At 44.3% G+C, this 22,698-nt stretch overlaps 1 protein-coding gene across 1 annotated transcript; it reads right to left on the minus strand.

The window, feature by feature from the left end:
- Nucleotides 14,562-15,578, minus strand: LOC109950825. The gene is made up of 2 exons (XM_020570960.1): nucleotides 15,165-15,578; nucleotides 14,562-15,047 (listed from the first exon to the last, which is right to left on the minus strand). Exons 1-2 carry the CDS (start codon nucleotides 15,576-15,578, stop codon nucleotides 14,562-14,564), a joined length of 900 nt encoding a protein of 299 aa, XP_020426549.1.

Genomic DNA, 22,698 nt, shown 5'->3' on the forward strand with positions numbered 1-22,698 from the left:
TTAGTTCAATCGATCTTTAGAGAAACGATAGCTAAAATAAGGTACGGGATGTGTTTATAATATAAATCGGGCGGCCGGAGCCTTATGTAAAAGAGAGAAAGAGAAGAGGTGGCTAGGGTTTGAGAGGAATTTTCTGTAGAGATTTTAGTAGTAATTCTGACGTACCTCAACCCTTGTGTATGGCTATGCTTTTATAGTAGTCTAGGAGGCTAGGGTTTCTGAGGAATAATTCCGTAGATGGAAGGGAATTATTCCTCCCCTTTTTGGGATTGATTTGATTAATTTGGGATTTGATTTATTAGGGTAAATCAAATCCCTAATTGTGGTAGGTATCAAATCAAATCCCGATTCAATTAGGTAAGTTCTCATTTAATTGGGGATCGTGGTAATTAACCAAATCAAATCTCAACCTAATTAGGTAACGTTCAATTTAATTGGATAATTCCCAATTAAATTGAGTAACTCCTAATTAGGTTGATTGACTCCCAATTTGGTCAAATAATCCCCAAATGGTAGGAATTATTTGACCTAGGGTTTGATTTAATTAGGTTCCCACATATTCTGCTTGGGTCCTATCATGTCCTGCTTATTGAGGGAAAACCTGATCATGCAGTCCGCGTTGGTTTTTTTTTTTTTTTTTGGGCATTCCTCCTTGTGGGGACTTTTTCGTTCCGGCAGTTACTGCGGGCATAGACTGCTGTAAAGAGCCAAATGTGTGAAAATTGCCCATGGGTCTGAGTTCAATAATCAAACCCCAAGAATGCTTCGAAAGGGTTGCTGAGCCTTAGGAAGCACATTGGTTACCTTCACCAGCAAAACTAACAGTTGTTTACAGGTAGATTCTTAGCTTGGTATGAGAAACTTGTGGCATGGAAGTAAAGTAGTCATGAGTTTAGCATTAAAGAGAGAGAGAACTGTGAGTTCCTATAAGAAACAGGGGTTCTAAGGATAAGGGGAAGGGATTCTAAGCAGGTTTGTTAAAGAGAGAGAGAGAGAGAGAGAGAGAGAGATGGGGGAATAATGGGTGTGTTGAGTAGTTTCCGGTAGCTTGACGGTGGCTATGTCAAGCTCTGGAACAGTTTACCAGAAAAGAAAATGGAAGAGATGAAGGAATTGGGGCTCGAAATTGCAGAGGTTTCTGGGATGAGAGATGAAACTTGCTTTCTGGATATGTGTTGTAGCTAGTGGTGAAGTAGTGGGTGTGGTTGTTGGGCAGGAGGTGCTTCATTTATAGCCGCTGGAAGCTCATCATTTCCAAGAAACCCTAATAGTTTCTATCCAATTTGGCCAAGTCTTTCCTTTCATTTCTCTTCTCTTCCTTTGACTCATCCTATTTGGTGAAATTCTCTCTACCCAATCGCACAAAAACAAGGTTTTGGGAGCTCTAAGCTTTTCCCGCAGTTGTTTTAGTAGAGGACTCCTATTTTCAACCATCTCATTTCCTTCTTTTCTTCCATTTTTCATGGCTAGATCTAGTGGGGAAAGAAATGGGTATGTATGTTTGTTTACACCATAATGAACCGAGCAGACCCAGCACCAAAGTGACTAGCACCAAGGCAGCCACGCCTTCTCCTGTGCCGAAGGAAGACACACTTCCGAGGTGCCAGACACCTACCGAAGCTCCCAGCTGCCAAACCTAATCTCCAGGACACGTGTCGCCACCACAACGGCTTGCACAAAGTCCCACATTGGAACTTTGTGCAAAACTCCTACTTTCACCTCCCTATAAATAGGGAACAGTACCCAGGTACAAAGGACAACTATTCTCCCACTTTTACTGTTGCTCTGCCAGAATTACTACTTGTAACTGACTTAGGCATCGGAGAGCCTTCGGCCGGCACCACACCGGTGTCCGAAGCTTAACGATTGCTTCTCCCACTTTGTCTTCTGCAGGTTTCCCATCAACCTATATTTCACCAAGGGCCTCAGCCCTCTTCCCTGCTGAAGACCCAGCACATCTAATCACTAAGTTGGACTCAATATTGGCCGGGCCATTTTGAGCATCAACAATGTTGGTTTGAAGGGTGCCTCCCCTCCTAGCGGTCTGCGCGCACCAATACCCCCAGGTTCTTTGAATGCTCTTGCTTGAAATTCGTTCCCCCCCATGTGTTGGAGCCTCCCAACAACCTTGCATACGTGGATATCTTGTAACCCTTGTTCTCCAGCCAAATGCTGGGGCTTTTGCAGATTCTCATTTTAATTGCCTGGGCTTTCTAGGTCAATAAGTTGGTTTATTAAGTAAATGGGCTAACTTCATCAAGTGTTGGGCTATTTTGGTTCAGGTGATGGGCTAATTTTTCTAGGGTATTGGGCTACTTTCTCTCTTTCTTTTATGCTCACCCATATATTTGGGCTCAAGAAATAGACTTGAGTCTTGAGGCTCCCAAGCAGCCCAAGACTTCCATTTCTCGGCCCATCAATGGGCCTCATGACAACTTGTTACCATCCATATCACAACCCACTCAAGTAAGCCCCGGACATTTTGTGTGGCTTGGGCCCACTTAAGCTTGTAGTGTGGCTAGGTGTAATAATAATAATTTTTCGCTTGGCATTGCATGTCGCTTGGCGTGCTTGAATTTTGTCACTTTGAAGAGGGATATGACGCTTGACGGGATAATTAGCTTGGGATCATAAAGCCAGTGCTTATTTCAACTCTTAACATGACAGATTGCATATTTATTTGGCATGGCACGTGGATCATGACTCGTGAGAGTGTGAATGACGAACTTTCGTGTGCTCCAAATCAGGTTTTTTTCTTAATAAGGCATTGCGTTGGGCCAGGAATTTATTTGGGCCAAACCCTGGATTTTTGGGCCTCAACACTCCTCAATCTCAATTTTTTTCCAAATCAACCCTACATATTTCAGAACAGAGAATAAGATTGTGAATTTCTCGGGAGTATTCTATTTGTATATGTATACTTGAATTTTCATTAATTGAACTAAGGTTGGGGCCAATGGGTCTAGCGAGTGGAAAATGATCTTGCTTGCAAATCAGTGTTCACATGTTCGAACTCTCATGACCCATTAGTTGTGTGTGTTTGAGAAAACCCCCTTCTCCTTCCTAAATTTGGCCAAAAAAAAAATGTTGAATATTTCCAGTTTAGCATTGCTGTGCTGTGAAAATAATCACTGTCAAATTTGTTGTGAGAGAAAGCAGTTTGGCGTTTGGTAAAATTTTTGTTAAAAGTATTGTTGGTATTAATTTTACACATAATTAGAAAATGATTACAGCATAATCATTAATCCCAGAGCCCCTTCGAAACTGATTCCTGCGTAATCAGAAAATGAAAGCACCTCATTAGCTGCTTTCCCTCATAGCTTTCTCTCACAACAATTTTTAACAATAAGTGATTGTCTCATAGTTACTATGAATATATGATTCATGACACTAAGGATTGGATTTGGGAGGATAGCAGATTTAAACGTTGTTACTCTTTCAACCACTAATAAAGAGCTTTCTCGTAGTGCTTAATCTATGAAACAATTTTTCAGTGCTTTTTGGAGAGGCACCTAGTGCCATCCCCAATTGGGGCCTCAAAACTGAGGTTCTATCCACTGCATTAGCCTCCTTTTGAAGCCCAATAGGAATCTTTGGGACTTTAAAGGAATAGTTGCTCCAATAGGATGCTTTACACCACGTTCTTTTTAATTTTTTCTTTGTAAACATTTCAACCCAAAACAAAACATTGTGATTCAATTTTGAACAGAATCTTTGATGAAGTTGCAGTTATTGCAACATATTTTTAATATTTTTAAGTCGCAACATTGGTTAAATTTTTTTTTGTTGGTAAAATAGGGGGCAAAGCCCAAACCAAAAAGAATACACAGGAACAAATTTAGGCCTCAAGAGACCATTCTTATCATCATCTAAAATAGGCTGCAACTGAACAGGAGGAGAAGAGAGCTCATGATAACCCAAATCCTTATGATGACCCATCTTAGCTAGAAAATCAGCAGCAAAATTGGTCTCCCTATAGACATGAATAATGCTGCAATTCCACTGGTTTTTCAAAAGCTTTCTGCACTTGGTAAGTAACACATACATAGGATGAGAGTCCACCCAATCTCCATTAATCATATCAACAACAAGGGCAGAATCAGAATTAACAGCTATCTGATGCAAACCCAGCTGCCAAGCAAGTTTAAGACCATAGTATAAAGCCCAGGCTTCAGCCACAAAGACTTCAACATGACCAAGATTAGCAGAAAAACCTGCTATCCAGACACCATATGAATTCCTAATTATACCTCCTGCAGCAATGCACCCAGAGTCACTCACACTCTAGAGCCATCAATATTAAGCTTAAAGAAGACACAAGGAGGAGGCTGCCAAGCAAGAAACATCTGGGTAGAGAGGTAGCCTTCTTTAAAAGGTTATTAGCCTTATCTCATTCCAGGAGATACTCAACAATAATCTGATTAGGACGACAAGGCATTTGGAAATGAGGCTCAAAGATAGAACGACACCTCCACTTCCAAATGAACCAGCAAGCAACAGCAAAAATACTAGACCACTTCAAATTCCTTATATGCCCAGCATTGTAACACAAATTTTCCTTCAAACCAACTATCAAAATCAGAGGAAAAGAAGTTGATCAATCCTTCAGGTAAATAAAAGGATCTCCAAAGCGCAAGAACACGAGGACAGAAAATAAAGAGATGCTGCAAAGACTCCTCATGGTAATGACAGAGAGGACAAGAAGGGCCTCTAGAAAGATGCCTTCTTACTCTCTGCACATTAGTTAAGATCTTTTTTTGAGTGAGAAGCCAAGTGAACATTTTAACACGAGGAGGGATCTTCAAATTCCAAATGAACTTCCAAGGAGAACCAGGGACTTCATTAAACCTGGCAGATAACTCATAAGCATGAGTTAATTTTCAAGAAGGCAAAGAAAGACATATCTCAAATTCCATGGAGATTATGTAGTTTGTGTTTGCCAATATAAATAAAAGGAAGTGATTAAGAGCAAGTACTCATGCATCCGAGATCTTGGGTTTGATCCACCAATATCGCTTCGTATCAAGAAGAAAAAAGGGCAACTACAATTTTTGTCACTTTGTCTTCATTCGAAATCACCTTTCAATTTTGTCAATTTTGTTAATGCGTCTTGTTTCAGTTCACATCATTCTTCTCCAATCCACACTAAAAGCGGGTTATTTAAACCTTTCTTCTTTCGTTATCCATAACTCTTTCAAGTATATGGCCACTTAAGGATGCGAAGATTGTAATTTGCTTCTGCTTCAAGTTCTTGTGACGAACACTATTTTTCTATTTTTTTGTGAGAAATAGAACTGAGGGAAGAGAAAACATCAAATGTATAAAACTAACACCTTATTCTTGTAAGCAGTGATGAGCAAAAGCACAAAGAAATGGTAAGGAATATTCTTCTTTTTTTATTTTTTTTTATTTTTCTCACAAGCAAAAGCACTTATAACAAGAAATAGATTACACATAACGCAACATCTAAGAAAGAATTAGAAGAACTTGATGACACAGAGTGAAAACATTATAGGAAAGAGGCACGTTTCAGGTAGCAAAGCCATTGAGAGCAAGCAATTCACCCCATGTTATCATATGCAATGGTTCCAACAAAAGAGACCTCTCAGTTGAGAGGCGTTGAGAAACTTGCTTCATTGTTGGACGAGATTGCGGACTGGGATTCAAACATGCAAACGCTATCTTTACAAGAGAGACCACTTCCCCTGCTTCTTGATTTGTTGGAGGGGAAATGCGTTGGTCTACAACATCCACAATTGGCATTTGATGGGCAGGTAATCCAGATGACGACGAAGAAGACGATCGTGATGACAAAGAGGAGAAAAAATTTCCCGGATGCCTACCCATGATTATTTCCAGTGTTACTACTCCGAAGCTATAAACATTGCATTGCGCGTTCACTTCCATTTTATAAGCAAGTTCTGCTAAGATAAAAGCTCATAGAAGCAGCACTATTGGCATATTTATAACTATTCAAATGGAGTTTACAGAATTGTATCATGCATAAATTTTTTTGAAAGCTAGAGTCTCTAATACCTGACAAAAAAAAAAGTCTCCGACGCAATTCTGTAAAAATTTACTTTCCAAGTTCCAATTCAAAGAGTTAAGTTATAAATCAAAATCAGTTACCATGTACAGACAACAATATATAGTAGGAAACAAGTCGCAGAAATAAACTTGTTATGAAAGTTTACAAAAACTGGATCTTGGAAAGAAAGAGAATCACTTGCCTGCGCGTAAAATCTGTTTAAGTATATAGAACCAAAAAAAAAGAAAGTAAAAGAAGCAAAAACATTACCTAGCCCCACGTAGCCATATGTGTCTGCAACAGCAGTCCAATTAGCTGAGTCCGGGTTTAAAAACTTGGCAGTGCCAAAGTCAGAAACACAGGCCTCATATTCAGAATCCAGCAAAATGTTGTTGCTTGATATGTCACGATGCACAATTGGCGGCAAGCAATCGTGGTGCATGTACAACAAGGCATGAGCTACACCTTTCACAATATTCACGCTTTTGCTCCACCCAACTCTTTAGCTTCATCATCCTTGCCCAACATTGAGGCCAAGCTTCCCCTTTCAAGATACTTGTGGGAGCAAATTTCCGTCCCACGAGAATATTCGCCAAAGATTCCTTCGTCTTCTCTGCTTCTCTCTCTCTCCCTGCAAAACAGATCGGAGTAAAAGGACCACACCCGGGAGGTGTTGGCCAAAGGTCCTCCGATGTCTAAGTTAGGTAGGGTGTTTCAAGGAAAACCGGGTGGTCGGAGCTGTGTGTGGTGGCCGGAGCCTTGTGTGAGAGAGAGAAAGAGAGGAGGTGGCTAGGGTTTTTGAGAAATAATTTATGCAGAGTTTCAGTAGGAAATTAGACGTACCTTAACCTTTGTGTGTGGCCATCCTTTTATAGTGGTCTCAGAGGCTAGGGTTTCAGAGGAATAATTCCGTAGATGGAAAGGAATTATTCCTCCCTGATTTGGAATTGATTTGATTAATTAGGGATTTGATTCATTAGGGTAAATCAAATCCCTAATTGGGGTAGGTATCAAATCAATTCCTAACTTAAATAGGTAACTCCTCATTTAATTGGGAATTGGGGTAGGAATAAAATGAATTCTCAACCCAATTAGGTAATATTCTATTTAATTGGGTAATCCCCAATTAAATTGAATAATTCCCAATTAGGTCGAATAATCTCCAAATGGAAGGAATTATTTGACCGAGGGTTTTGATTTAATTAGGTTCCCACAAATGCCCCCTAGCTTCTGCGTGGCGTGTGGCGGCATGTAGGAGATGTGGATTAACCCTTGGGCCATCCAATTGCAACTGGGCTTCCTTCTTTGGTTTAGGCTCCTGCGTGGAGGAGGCTTTCTACTTGCTAATTTTCTGAAATTAGAGTCCTAGTTGGAATGGGCTTGAGATTCCTTGTAGGTAAAGGAACCCCAATCGCTTTAAATATGAGGCTCTCCCTTGCTTGTCTTCAAACCGCAAGAAACACTTCCCCTATTCCATAGAGAGGTTCTTTGAAAATCGTCTGCTTGCTAAGGGAGAGAGTGCATCTTTAGGTAAGATATATATATGTACATATATATAAGTATATATATATTTTGTCTTCTTGGCTGCGGGTCCAGCATGGGGAGCTTTGGCAGCAAGGTGAAGTGGTCTGCTAAGGGAGGCATGCAAGCTTGGTGTGCGCTGTGAGCCAAGATGGCAGCAAGAGGTGCTGTCGCAAGCTTGGGTTCAACTTGAAGCGTGCCTGCTGCTGGCGAGCTTGGTGGCCAAGGGTAGGCATGGCTAGAACAAGTGCGCAAGGGCTAGCGTTGCATGGACTGAGGCTACACTCTTGGGCTCGAGCTGGAGGAAGCAAAGCAGGCCTCGGTTGGAGTTGGATGACCGCTGGGCTAGTGGCGTGAGCTGTGCGCTAATTGGGCTGCAGAACTAGAGCGAACAGGAGTAGCCCGTGCTGGAATGGGATGCGAGCTGGGCTGAAGGCGTGAGCTGGGCTGCTGCGTCGATGGGCCTCGTGTGCTGTGCGCCAAGTGGGCTCGAGCTAGCAGGCGCTGGGCTCCTCTGCAGATTGGGCTGCAGCTTGCTGGACCCCTTTTTTGTTGTTTTTTGTTGTGTTTTTTTTTTCACGAACTAGGAATTTTACGCCATTCTCTTCGCTATTTTTTTGCAGCTGCTCAATGACCATGTCTTCTGAAAGAAAGAGCCGACCACCAAGCTCACAAGTGCCCTTGTACTGTGGGGCGGTTCTCAAGTTCCCAAAGAGAAGTTTGTGGCCAATTTGCACCGTGTCACCACCGAAGCCCAGTTCAAAACGTGGCGTGCCCTTTTCAACTTCGCTATACCCAAGGATGTGCATGTCAAGTTGGCAGAGCCCTCGTCTGACAGTATACCTCGTGTGGATCCGAACAATCCAGGTGCCAGGATTATCACGTTCCGCCCCTTCTATTTCTCGCTGGGTTTCACGTTTCTGCTGTCGAAATTTTTCAGGGAGGTGTTCTGCGCCATGGAATGTGCCCCGAGCCAGTGTACTCCGAATGTTTATCGGGCGGTCATCTGCTTTGAAAATTTGAGCCGCTTCTTCAAGCTGGATTTGACCGTGCGGGAGTTCTTCTACTTCTTCGAGGTGAGACGCTTCGAGAAATATGCCCAACTTCGAGCACGCGAACCCATGTTGTTTGATAGTCTGAGTCAGGGCAATCATGTGTGGAGCAAGGATGTGCTAGAGGTCAGCGGCAGATGGGAAGGGGAGGTTGGCGACGGTCCGCTCGTTCCTCTCACCTACTGCGATGGTAAGTTGCATCCCTCTGATCTGCTACTGTTGCATGGAATTCTTTGCTGTGTCTGACTAACTTTGTCTTATGCTTGTAGATGATGCCATCCGAAAGAAGCTCGTTCTCGACCCGGACATGACGAAGGTTCGACAAGCTTTGAGCATCCCCGCCAAGTTTTGTGAATGGCGCTGGCTGCTGAGCGAACCTCCGAAGAAAGTTGATGGCCTGCCCCCTGCTGAAGATATTGAAAGGTGGAGGTCACCCTGCTTGGAGCTAAGTGACTTGCCAGTTGAGCGGGAGAAGTCATCGACTGAGTCCCCTGAGGGTGGGAAAACGTGCAGTAGCTCTGCTCGAGATGAAGCTGCAGTTTCACGATCAGTGGATACGTCTCCACAGCGAAGGCAGCCGAGATCTTCTCTTGCCACGAACAAGTCTTCTACAAGGGAGGTCTCGCCTGCTCAGAAGGCTCATACGGGAGTTGCTCCTGCCTCGTCTGCCGGATCAAATGCCTCATCAGCGCGAACAGCAAGAAGGCCAACGGCATGCAGGAGGTTCGGGAAATTCTGCTCAAGTTTTTGCCCATACTGCCTAAGACCCGTGATCTGCCATGTAAGGAAGCCGCTGGGAAGCAAGGTTTGGGTCGTCCGTGCCGATCTGGGAATCAAGCTGAGAGGACTGTACCTCCGCCTAGCAATCATGACTCATCTGCGGGGCCACGAACAGTCAAGCGCGGGGCTGACTCAATGTTGCAAGTTGCAGCCAAAAGAGCTAAAAAGTCGTCTGCTCGAGCGAAGAGTCCTCCAATTGCACGAACTGCCGGTCCGGGAATTTGTGATAGCTCTGCTGGGGGCAAGTCCATGTCTGATCTGTTGAAAACAGGCTTTCTGCCAAGTCCCTCTGCTTGCGCTAAGCTAGTTGATCACGTGTATCGAGCTGGTGACCTTTGTGCTTTCTCGAGCCTTCCCTTGGATAAGCAAGAAGAAGCTGCCATGTATCACCTTCAAAAAGGAATGGTTTTTGCTGTTGGGACCATGCGAAACTCTCGTGATGTTGCCCCCTCTTCTGCCCTGCTTGACGAGCTGGTGAAGAAGAATGCCGACCTGACTGACAAGCTCTCGAACGAGCGGATTCGCCATGACGCGAGGATTTCTGAGATGAAGGAGAGTATGTCCGTGCTCAAGAGTTCTGTTGGCCAAAAGGATGGTGAACTCAAGTCTCTTATGGCTACCCTGCTCGAACGCAAGGAAGCCTACTTCTGCCTCGAACGTAAGCATGCTGCTTTGGCCCAGGATCGTGACAAACTGCTGGTCAAGTTTGATACCCATGTAGAAGCCACAGAGGCATCCAAGCAAGAGATGGCTGCTAATGCGTACAAGCTGGGATACCTGGATTGCCAGAATGGTGCTTCTCCTTGTTGCCCTCTCGAAGATGATGCCGGTGAGCAGTCTGGTCTTGACCTGCCCCCCGCTCAGAGTAAGCAGGTGGATGTTATGGATGCAGAAGCAGTTGAAGAGCAGATAGCAGATGAAGCTGCAATTGAGGAAGACAAACGCCAAGGTGGGTCAGTTGATGAGGCTAAGGCGGATGCGAAGGAGCAAGCAGCCGAGGCGGTTGAGCAAGTTGTGTCAGTTGGGCAGAATGAGGCTGTTGCCAGTGCAGTTGAGGATATGATTGGCTAAGGGTCACCTGCTGAAGTTCCCTTGTAATTGTAGTTCATTTTTGCTATTTTTAAACTTTGTTATTTTCTTTCAATAAGTGGTCTTTGGTTGACCATCTTACTTCTTGTTGAACTTGGCTGATTGGCCGCTTTGTTATGGAATTTTCAGTTGTCTTTCAAACTTCAATTCTCATTGTATACTGTAAGTGGGTGTCCGGAGACATAGCACTTGGAAGACATAGCGCTTGAAAGAGACCCCATTGATTTTGTACTTGTGAAGTAGCTTGTTTGCAATGGAGATAAGGCTCGTCGCCTGTGTGTGTATGTCGGGGACATAACGCTTGAAAAAGACTCCATTGAGTTTATGCTCCGAGGAGCAGCTTGTCTGCAATGGAGGTAAGGCTTGTCGCCTGTGTGCGTATGTCAGGGACATATCGCTTGAAAAAGACTCCATTGAGTTTGTGCTCCGAGGAGCAGCTTGTCTGCAATGGAGGTAAGGCTTGTCGCCTGTGTCAGGGACATAGCGCTTGAAAAAGACTCCATTTAGTTTGTGCTCCGAGGAGCAGCTTGTCTGCAATGGAGGTAAGGGTTGCCGCATGTGTGCGTATGTCGGGGACATAGCGCTTGAAAAAGACTCCATTGAGTTTGTGCTCCAAGGAGCAGCTTGTCTACAATGGAGGTAAGGCTTGTCGCCTGTGTGCGTATGTCGGGGACATAGTGCTTAAAAAAGGACTTCATTAAGTTTGTGCTCCGAGGAGCAGCTTGTCTACAATGGAGTTAAGGCTTGTTGCCTGCATGTATATGTTTGTGGGGACATAATGCTCGAAAAAGTACTTCATTGAAAAGCTTGCTATTGTATTGATGTTGGTGTGAATACATCGCTTTATTGAATAAAGGAAATTAACAACATAGGTAACATCAAAAGCAGTTTGTCTTCAATGGAAGTACGGGAGGCTCGTTGTCTACTAGGAGTAGAGCTGGTAAGCGAAGAGCTTCACGGATAGTATCTCCGAAGATGGTGGGCATTCCATTGTCTTGGAATTTCCTTCCCTTCTAGAGTATCGAGGGTGTAACTTCCTCTCCCCCAGATCGGCTGATCATGTAGGGGACTTCCCAGTTTGGCTTCATCTTCTTTGACCCTTGCCTCGGTGATGTGATGAAAGTTTTTCTGAGCAAGCGACCTGCCTCCAGCGTGATTTCCACATTCGCCATCGTGTATTTTGCAGAGAACCTCGAGTGTTTGCGAGTACTTGATGCAAGTGAGATAAGGCCCGTAGTATGATCTGCGGATAAGCGTGTCGCCATTCATGTAATATCTTGCAGCCTTCTACTTGATTTTCCTGGCCTAGGACTTGTCCTGGGGCAAGTTTTCATTCACTAGGTAGTCAATGATGGGTTCTTGCCAGCTAGGATCCTCGTCGATCTGCATCAGGTCCAGTTGTTCTGCCTCTTCTATGCTAGGCTGGTCAAGGTGCTCGATTGGGATGGAGCGTCTGAACTGGGTATCCAGTGCTGATCCTAAGCTTGCCAGTGCATCTGCGTGCGTGGTCTCTGCTCGGGGCACCTGCTGGATGGTGAAGGTTGGAAACGCCTTCAACAGCTCTTGGACTTTGTCAAGGTACAAGATCATCCTTGGGTGCTTCGCCATGTACTCTCTTGAGGCTTGACTTGTGATCAGCTGGGAATCCGAGTAGATGGCTAGCTTCCTGATTGATAGCTCCTTTGCCAAGCGCAAGCCAGCAAGCAATGCCTCGTACTCTGCCTCGTTATTTGAAGCCGGGAAGCCAAGTGTGATAGCTTGCTCTAACAGGGTTCCATCCGGGGTGATGATGACGACGCCTGCTCCAGCTCCTTTCTGGTTCGATGCTCCATCTACGCGTAACTGCCACATGTCTCTAGGTTGGTCAGCTTCGGCGGAGGTCTTGTCTGCTCTCGAATTTTCCTTCTTTTTGCTGACCAGCTTCTTTTCTTCGGCTGATGGTGTGAATTCTGCAACAAAGTCTGCTAAGGCCTGAGCTTTTATTGCAGTCTTTGGCCGGTAGAGGAGGTTGTATTGGCTTAGCTCTATTGCCCATTTCATGAGTCGCTGAGAAGGATCAGGGCTTTGGAGGATTGATCTCAAAGGAAAGTCAGTCATAACGATGACTCGGTGTGCTTGGTAATAAGGTTGCAGCTTTCTCGCAGAAACGACAAGGGCCAAAATGAGCTTATCCAATTTTGGGTAGCTAGTCTCTGCATCGAGGAGAGCTTTTGACGTATAGAATATCGGATGTTGGGCCCCAAGTTCTTCTCGAATGAGAGCTGAGCTGACGGCCGAGTTAGACACTGCCAGGTACACGAACAAGTCTTCACCAGGAACTGGCTTCGAGAGCAGGGGAGGTGAAGTAAGGTAGGTCTTTAGACTCTGGAAAGCTACTTCCCACTCCTCGTCCCACTTGTCTTTTTGCCCATTCTTCAAAGCTTTAAAGAATGGTCTGCACTTGTCGGTAGACTTCGAGAGGAATCGGTTAAGGGCTGCTGCTCTGCCCGTCAGACTTTGTATTTCCTTCATTGTGGAAGGTGACTTCATGTCGAGAATGGCTTTAATTTGGCGTGGGTGTGCCTCTATACCTCGTTGTGTGACTAAGTACCCCAGGAATCGGCCTGATGATACACCGAACGTGCATTTACTTGGATTCAGCTTCATGCGGTATTGGCGGAGCAGGCTGAATGCCTCGGCGAGGTTTTTGAGGTGGTCTCCACGCTTAGGGGCTTTGACCAGCATATCATCCACGTAGACTTCCATTGTTCTGCCGATCTGCTCCTTGAAAATCTTATTCACGAGCCTTTGACAGGTTGCTCCAGTGTTCTTCAACCCAAAGGGCATGACCTTGTAGCAATAGGTCCTTCTCTCGATGATGAAAGAGGTCTTCGCCTTGTCATCGTCGTACATCATAATTTGATTATAGCCGGAGTAGGCATTCATGAAGCTGAGCAGCTGGTTGCCGGAAGTTGAATCCACTAGTTGGTCGATCCTCGGCAATGGAAAGTTGTCTTTAGGGCATGCTTTGTTGAGGTCGGTGTAATCGATGCACACTCTCCATTTGCCCTTTTCTTGTTTTGCCACCAGAACAACGTTGGCCAACCATTCTGAGTAGGAGACCTCTTCAATAAATCCGGCGACTAGAAGCTTGTCGATCTCGGCTTCAATGATCGCGACTCGTTCGAGAGCGAAGTTGCGTCTCTTCCGCACCACGGGCTTGCTGGCAGGGTTGACATGGAGGCGGTGGCAGATGATGTTTGGGTCGATGCCGGGCATGTCAGATGGTGATCACGTGAACATGTCTTTGTTGTTTTGGAGGAAGGTGGTAAGCTCCACCTTCTCGTCTGGGCTTAGGCGAGAGCCGATCCGCACTTTCTTGTCTGTTGGTTAGGATCGAGGGGTACTAACTCAACGTTTTCCTCAGGCTTCCAACCTTCTTCAAGGGAGCCTTCCTGGCAGATTCCCTCATCTCGATCCTTCTTGTTTGGATTCTGGTACGAGCCGATCTGCGCTTCTTTGTCTGGCTGGCCAAGATCAAGGGGTACTAACTCAACGTCATCCTCAGGCTTCCAACCCTTTTCAGGGGAGTCTTCCGGGCGGATTCCCTCGCCTTGATCCTGGCTCATTAATTGCTATTGTAGGGTAGTAGCTCCCTTCTCGTTCGAGCTTGCTTGTTTGCTGGGAGCGCTTCGTGCCTCGTTGGCAGCTTGCATTACTGGTGTGAACTGCAACTGCTTGCTCTTCTTGAGTCCTTGAGCTGTGCATCTTCTTGCCATGGCTTGGTCACTATTGATCTGCCCGATTCCGCCTCCAGGGATGGTTTAGCGAATCTTCTAGTGTAGAGTAGATGTGATGGCCTCGATCTTATTGATCCACGGTCGGCCCAAGATTCCATTGTATAGGGAGATCTTGTCGATGACCATGAAGGTTTGCGAGCAGACCACTGGGGGTGAGTGGACATCAAGGTTGATCATTCCAACAGTGATTGATGTGGCCCCATTGAAGCCAGTGAGCGACCTGGCAAGTTTGCTAATCTTGGGCTCCAATCCCATCTGTTGGATGACAGATAGTTGCAGGATGTTGGCTGCGCTGCCTTCATCCACATGAACTCACTCGATCACAGCTTGTTCAATCTGAATGCAGATGACTAGGGCGTCATTATGCGGCAGGTCAAGCCTGATCAAGTCTTTCTTCTGGAAACCAATGATAGGTGTATCCACGATGACTGGTACTCCTGTTGTGACTTGGGAGACATAAGTCACCTGCTCGATCTTCCTCTTGCGCTCCTTGGTGGTCAGCCCGGACTCTTGGGAGTCAGCTAGAATGGTGTTGATTCGAATGACCTTTTGGGGAGGTTCCTTGGCAGCCGCATCACGATCCTTGATCTGTTGGATGGCTTTCTTTGTGATGAATTCTGTGCAATGATCTTCTCTGACCAGCTCCTCAAGATGCCTTTTCCAAGCATTGCAATTGTTGGTGTAATGACCGTGCTCCCCGTGGAATCCGCAGTATTTACTGGTGTCCCTCTTAGAGGGGTCACCCTTCATGGGTGGCGGTCTCCTCACCCACGGCTTGTCCTTCACTTGAGCAAGGATCTGATGAATTGGGATAGCGAACTCAATGAAGGTCCCTATTTCTGAGCTTCCCTCTCAGGACCGCGATCTGCGCTTATCTCGGGCTTTTTGCTCGAACTGGTTGCTCTTTTGGCTTGCCTGCTTCGTCGGGTGATCAACTTGCTTTCTGGCTTTCTTTGCGGTGATTCGATCATCGTCCCAAAGTGCGTAGCGTTCTGCCATCGCGAACACTTCTGCCAAGGTTTGACTTGGTGTTATGGCCAGCTCCTGGTATAGCTCGTGCTCGGTTGGCAAGTCTTTCTTGAAAGCTGAGGATATAACTTGGTCATTGCATCGTATGATGTTAGCCTTTTCAGCCTTAAACCGTCTCAGGTAGTCTCGTAGAGACTCGTCTGGCTTCTTGCGCAGGTTGAACACATGGTCTGCATGCTTTCTGACCGTCTTGTAGGAGGTGTACTTTTTTGTGAAGATGAGGGCCAACTCCTTGAAGTTTCCTATCAACGCAGACGGTAGAGTGTGGAACCAGTCTTGAGCTGCTCCTCGCAGGGTCATCGCATCAGGGCATCGTCTGCCTTGTACAGGATCATGGCGCCCTTGAAGTGCCTCAAATGGCTCTTAGGGTCAGAGTCCCCCTTGAATGGAGTGATGGATGACGTTGTGAACTGCTTTGGTGGAAGAGCTCGTTCCACTTGTCGGTAAAGGGCGAGCAGTCGGCTCGATCAATTTCCTTGTGCAAGGCCTCCTCCGTGCTTCCTTTAAGTTGGAGAGCTTGGAGTCGGTCATTTACTAGCTTCTCGACATCCTCTGCTCACAGGGCTAGAGTCTCGGGCCAGCTTCTTCGGTGCCTCGAGCGCGACTGGCTAACTTCTTCCTCGGTTCCCAAGAGTCGATCCCCTTGGGTATTCTGCCCGTGGGGCAAATTAGGAGATTGAGCTTGTGAAGATTCCTCTACATCTTGTCGCCGCGTGTTGGTCCTCGAGCGAGTTGGTGGGCGTCGATCATCATCTTCTACCCGCAAGGAGGGTCGCTCAGGTCGACGTCTTTGGTATCTCGAGCGCGACTGGCTAACTTCTTCCTCAGTTCCCAAGGGTCGATCCCCTTGGGTGCCCTGCCTATGGGGCGGATTAGGAGATTGAGCTTGTGAGTATTCCTCTACAGCTTGCCGCCGCGTGTTGGCTCCCGAGCGGGCTAGTGGGCGTCGGTCGTTGCGCTCGTTATGCGACTGCTCACGAACTCGAGCTCCTTGTGGGCCCAAGAGGGCGTGGACATTAGACTATGGGCCTAGCCTCTCTAGCACATTGGTCCTTGGTCCTAGCCTCGAACGGCTTAGAGTACGGCTTGCGGCTGTCTGCGTCTCATCTGCTCGATCTCACTCTCTCCCCTACCGGTTTGCCTTTGTCTGACCAGCCTGGGACCTCTCGAACTGCTTGCCGGCACACTTGTGTGCCCTCCTCTCCTCGTCACGGGGTCCAAGGTTAGGGCCTTGATTCAAGTTGATCTGCCTGAGTAGCTGGCCAATCAGGTTGTTCTGATCATCGACCTTCTGTGTGAGTTGATCGACCCGTGAGTTAAGGTCCACCTAACTGCGCGGGTCAAGTAGAATGTCGTGCATCGGGCCCAACGACATATGGGCTTGGGCTCCATTAGACGCGTACACAGGTGCATATGTCAAGTGTGATCGCAGAGGAGGGAGAGAATGGATCTGCACCAAGACTGGGACGACGTTGAAGTAGCCATGGGGCTGCGCAGCAAATCCGGTAGTTGAGTGGTGTGGCTGCTGCTGTGCTCCAGCGGCAGGACAGCAAGGCAGAGCAGCTCCAGTAATCGGCACTGGCAACTGCAAGGCTGTGGAGGTCCCAGGGTCATGTGGCGGCTGTTCTGCAATTCCAGCAGCTGAAGGCGGCTGCAAAGCACTAGAGGACAACTGCAAGGCGTTGGCAGCCACGATTCCGTGCTGTTGCATTGAGGTTTCCACCACGAAACCATGAGATGGGCCCATCGTGGTGGCGTTACTCTTCGTACGTCTTGTATCAACCATGGTTGTTTGAAAAAATGTGTGAAAGATGAATTTGGAGCACGCTTTGAATATATCTCGCGCTCTCAATGAAAGCACCAATTTGTGGGAGCAAATTTCCGTCCCACCAGAATATTCGCCAAAGATTCCTTCGTCTTCTCTGCTTCTCTCTCTCTCCCTGCAAAACATATCGGAGTAAAAGGACCACACCCTGGGGGTGTTGGCCAAAGGCCCTCCGATGCCTAAGTCAGGTAGGGTGTTTCAAGGAAAACCAGGTGGCCGGAGCCTTGTGTAGTGGCCGGAGCCTTGTGTGAGAGAGAGAAAGAGAGGAGGTGGCTAGGGTTTTTGAGAAATAATTTATGCAGAGTTTCAGTAGGAAATTAGACGTACCTTAACCTTTGTGTGTGGCCATCCTTTTATAGTGGTCTCAGAGGCTAGGGTTTCAGAGGAATAATTCCGTAGATGGAAAGGAATTATTCCTCCCCGATTTGGAATTGATTTGATTAATTAGGGATTTGATTCATTAGGGTAAATCAAATCCCTAATTGGGGTAGGTATCAAATCAATTCCTAACTTAAATAGGTAACTCCTCATTTAATTGGAAATTGGGGTAGGAATAAAATGAATTCTCAACCCGATTAGGTAATATTCTATTTAATTGGGTAATCCCCAATTAAATTGAATAATTCCCAATTAGGTCGAATAATCCCCAAATGGAAGGAATTATTTGACCTATGGTTTTGATTTAATTAGGTTCCCACAATACTCATACACAACCATGAAGCTTCACAATATTTCGGTGTCTTATCTCAGACAGTGCCCTTATTTCATTTAAGAATTCCTTTGGAAGATTCTTCTGGTCATTCTATAACATATGGAGTTTCTTCACAGCCACTACATTGGCAGATGACAAATTTTCTCTGTAGATGCTTCCATGTCCCCCACAATGTGTTGAATCAAAATCTTCTGTTGCCCTTATGATTTCCCATCAAAATTTAGAACTGAAAAGGAAATTTCTTCATGCTTGTGGTTTTCATCTTTATCCTTATGCTTCTTCCTTCTTTGCACTATAAAGACAATTGAAAAAAAAAAAAAAAAAGGAGATAGAGGTACACGTATTGCTAGAAGGGAGACTGTGATTCCATATACCAGTTTTAGGTGCTTTTTTGAGCCATGTTCATTGCAGGGTGGCAGCAGAGCTCTAACTTTGCCACACAATCCATTGTTCCCTTTTAATGCTTCTGGTGGAGCTTCTCGAAATGCGATGTTGTTGGGAAGGGGACCTTCCAAGTGATTGTAGGATATGTCAACATACGACAAGCCGCGCATGGCTCGGAAAGATTGTTGTGGGAAAGATTCAGCGTCACCAAACTCTCCATGTTGCTCATTTCTAAAGGTATCCTACCTTCAATGAGTTATGACTTAAATCCAGGTCGGTCAATTGAACTAACTTCGTCAACTCCAATGGAATTGCTTGAGCCAACTTCTACTCAAATTCAAGTAGTGTAATTTGAACAAGTCTCCTACAATGCTTGGAATTGACTCATTAAATTTGTTTGTTGACAAGTCAATATATTCAAGATCAGACAATGATCCGAATTCCGAGGGTATATGACCCGAAAGTTGATTTCCATTCAACATCAGCTTCACCAGAGAAGTCACTCCCCGAATTCCTTTGGAATCATCCCAACTAAATTATTTGAAGAAAGATCCAGCTCATGAATTTGGGTTACATTTCTGATCTCAGCCGGTATGGTCCCAGTAAGGTTGTTTCCAGCAAGTCGCAGGGTTTTTAGTTGTGCCTATTGTCCCTAGTTGTTTGAGACTTCTCCATACAAGTTATTGTGGCTTACATCTATAAAATCAAGATTCAGATAGATACCAGAGTCTTCAGATATATTCCAGTCTATTGGTTACCTTGAAGACATAAATAAACTCGTGCATGTTTTCAAGCTTTTGGGGATTGGACCAGTTAAATGGTTGGTGCTTGCTGAAAAGTTTGTGAGTTTTCCACCTTGGCAAATATTTTGGGGGAAATAACTAGAAAATTGGTTTCTATCCAATTGAAGATCAATCAACTTCTTGAGATTCTCTATCTCTTGGGGGATGGGGCCGGAAAGTTGGTTATCCCGTAAGTATAAGATTTCCAAGTTGCTCAGGTTACCAAATGAAACAAGAATTGAACCATGGAGTTGATTCTTGCTCAACTTTAGATCTACAAGAGACTCCAGGTTACCGATCTCTTTTGGAATAATGCTAGAAAGTATATTAACAGCCAGACAAAGATGGGTAAGGCTTGTTAGATCACCTAGTGATCTTGGAATTGAACCATTGAGTTTATTCTTTTCAAAAATAGCTCCGCAAGATATTTCAAATTTATTATCTGTTTGAGAATATAACAAGAAAGTTGATTGTCATCCAAGTACAAACTTTATAACTTTTTTAAGTTAACAATATTTGGAGGGATTGAACCACTTAGAGCAACTCCACCCATTTTCCCTTAGTCATGGCAAGGGGGGAGCTAGGGCAGCCACTATTCATGTGAATAGTGGTTGCCCTTGCAAATAGTATTTTGTGTTTCCACCCATTGCCATGGCTAAGGGCAATTACTATTCATTTTTTTGTTTTTTTCACAAATTTTTTTACCTCAATAATTAATTTGGATAATATTTTCAGATAAGATTTCCGGGTTACTACGTGTCAAGACTATTCATAATTGGATAAAATTTTCAGATGAATTTCAAAATTCAAATTTCAGATAAATTTTTGGGTTCAAATTTAGGATGAATTTCAAATTTCAAAATTCAAAAAATTCAAATTTCGGATGAATTTCAAAATTCAAATTTCATACAAATTTGGGTTCAAATTTCAGATAAGATTTTCATCCAATCAAATCAAGCCACGTGGCATGTCTATCTTGCCAAAATTTTCTATAAAACTAGAGGCTCAGCTCATACCTCTCACACCATATCTTTATATATTTTCATTTCTCAGAGTTTAGAATTCATACTCCATTCATTCTCAATGGAAGATTTTAGGAGGAGAGGCAAGAGCGAGAAACAAATGAGAGAAACCGTAGAGCAGATGAAATCAATGAGTTGCAGAGACAAGTCGATGAACAAGTTGTCATAGCAGTGGCTTTGCAAGATGAAGAGAACTAAGGTCGCCGCCGTGGTTCACAAGTTGGCCGCCGCCGGAATGTGGACAGACATAGGCATTCTTGGGGTAAGAATCTTTTGGAAGATTATTTTATCCCAACTTCTTTGTACTCTGATGTTGATTTTCGAAGGCAATTTAGAATGCAACCCCATTTGTTCAATAAAGTCATGCATGATATTTGCAATTATGATGCATACTTTGTTCAAAAGTGTGATGCTGCTTTGGTTTTGGGGCTTCTTCCGGAGCAAAAGCTTACAACTGTTATACGAATGTTGGGTATTGTGCATCTGCTGACTAGGTGGATGAGATTGCCCGGATGGGGAAGTCCACTACGTTGGAGCCTTTGGTAAGATTTTGTCAAGCAGTTGAAACTCTGTACACTAGGGACTACCTGCGTAGACCTACTCCCAGGGAGCTCTAACGGCTTCTACAAAAAGCCGAAGCTCGAGGATTTCCAGGAATGATTGGTAGCATCGATTGCATGCACTGGAAGAATTGCCCAACTGCCTTGCAAGGTGATTACGAAAATAGAAAAGGCCAAAAAAGTATCATCCTGGAATCAGTTACTGGCTTCAACACATGGGTTTGGCATGTCTTCTTTGGAGTTGCCGGATCCCAAAATGACCTCAACGTGTTGGGTCAATCCCGGTCTTCAACGATGTATTGAGAGGCCAAGGCCCCAATATCACCTATCAAGTCAACAATACAGTCTACCAGACTGGGTATTATCTAGCTGATGGCATCTACCCAAGGTGGACCACTTTTGTCAAATCCATTCCGAATCCCCGATCCCAGAAGCAAAAATTATTTGCTACCTATCAAGAAGGATACAGGAAAGATGTCGAAAGGTGTTTTGGCATCCTTCAAGCTCGGTGGTTGATTATTCGAGGTGCTCCCCGTATGTTTGATGAGGAGATCCTCAGAAGCATTATGATGACTTGCATCATCCTCCATAATATGATTGTGGAGGATGAGTACGATTATGATGCTTTAGAGGTCTACGAACCGGATCCAATGAACACGGCCTTGACACAGATTTATGAAAGGCCCATGGGGCCAAGTGGAGAACAGTTTAAGCCGGAACCGTTGGTGAGGGATGGTCGTTTCATGACCCGGATGATAGATCGATATACAGAGATGCAATCTTCGTATATTCATGAAATATGTCAAGTTGACTTGATGGAGCATCTATGGGCGGTGAAAGGCAATGAAGATGAATGATGGAGCATAGATGCTTTGGTTATGTTTTATTTAGTTATGGTTTGGTTGTATTGTTTTATTTATTTATTATGGTTTGGTTGTGGTTTGCTATTATTATTGTGCTTTGTTTGTAGTTATTTTTATTTTTATTTTGTTTTGTTTGATGTATGGAATATGTTGAATAAAAAGGTATTTTATTCAATGCTTTGTTTATTAAATAAAGAAATCCAATACAAGTCATTAAGAATTACTACTACTAAAATAAAATACATGAATTACAACCACTTTAATAGAAAACATGAAAAATACAAATACATAAAAGGTATGCCAACTAATTTAATGGTTTCCATCATTTAACCAATCCGTGTTGCTAGGCCCATCATCCCGGAAAAGTCTTCTTCTCATAACATCCCTTCGTTCTAGCTTCCAAAATTGTTTTGTTTCAGGGGACATGCTTGTATCCATCGCCATGGTTTCCCGATCCGTCTTGTCCATATCTTTTTTGCGCAAATACTCCCTTTGTCGTGCATACTCGGCTTGAATTGCCATCTCGTTATCTTGGCGTTTCTGCTCCATTTCAATTCTTATGCCGTTCTGCCTTACAATTTCCTCCAAAAACTTTGAATTATTATTGCTTGAATTACCCGCTTTCTTTGCCTTCGCAGCCTTTCGGCCAATGGGCCTTGGCTCCTTTTCGATGGGTGAGTCTTGACTCATAGGGGAATCGAGAGGTGAATCTGATGTCATTGAATCACGGAGTGGCGTCTCGTTTAACACAACGGCGGGACCCATCGGAATAATTATGAAGCGTTTGCAATATTTCACCACCTCCCAACATTCATGATGGTTGAAACCTTTTTTGCCACCCTCGGTTGCACCGAACCACATTTGTGCTTGAATCATCTATTTAACAAAAAAATGGAAATGCAAGAAATATTTAAAATATATTGGATATGCAAGTAACAAAAAAAAAATTTAATGGAAATGCAATTAACCTTACAAATAAATTGCAAGTGCAAGAAATATTAAGAAATAATTGAAAATACAAGAAATATTAACAACATATTGAAAATGCAAGAAATATTAACAACATATTGAAAATGCAAGAAATATTAACAAAATATTGAAAATGTAATAAATGTTAACAAAATATATATATTAGGAGATTAAACTTAATAAAATGAAAATTACAAAATACTTACCTCGTTAGTACGATTTTCTCCACTTCTATAGTTGTTCATCGCTTTTGCCATGGCATCTCTTCATTTTCCCAACTCTTTATTGAGAATTTTCCACCTA

Source organism: Prunus persica, chromosome G8 (assembly GCF_000346465.2).
Source record: "Prunus persica cultivar Lovell chromosome G8, Prunus_persica_NCBIv2, whole genome shotgun sequence".
Lineage (NCBI taxonomy): Eukaryota > Viridiplantae > Streptophyta > Magnoliopsida > Rosales > Rosaceae > Prunus > Prunus persica.

Coding starts and splice junctions, on each gene's coding strand:
- LOC109950825 (XM_020570960.1), bottom strand. CDS start 15,578: ATGACCCTGCGAGGAGCAGCTCAAGACTGGTTCCACACTCTACCGTCT. Junction 15,048..15,164: donor TTGATCACCCGACGAAGCAG/GCAAGCCAAAAG, acceptor CCAATTCATCAG/ATCCTTGCTCAAGTGAAGGA.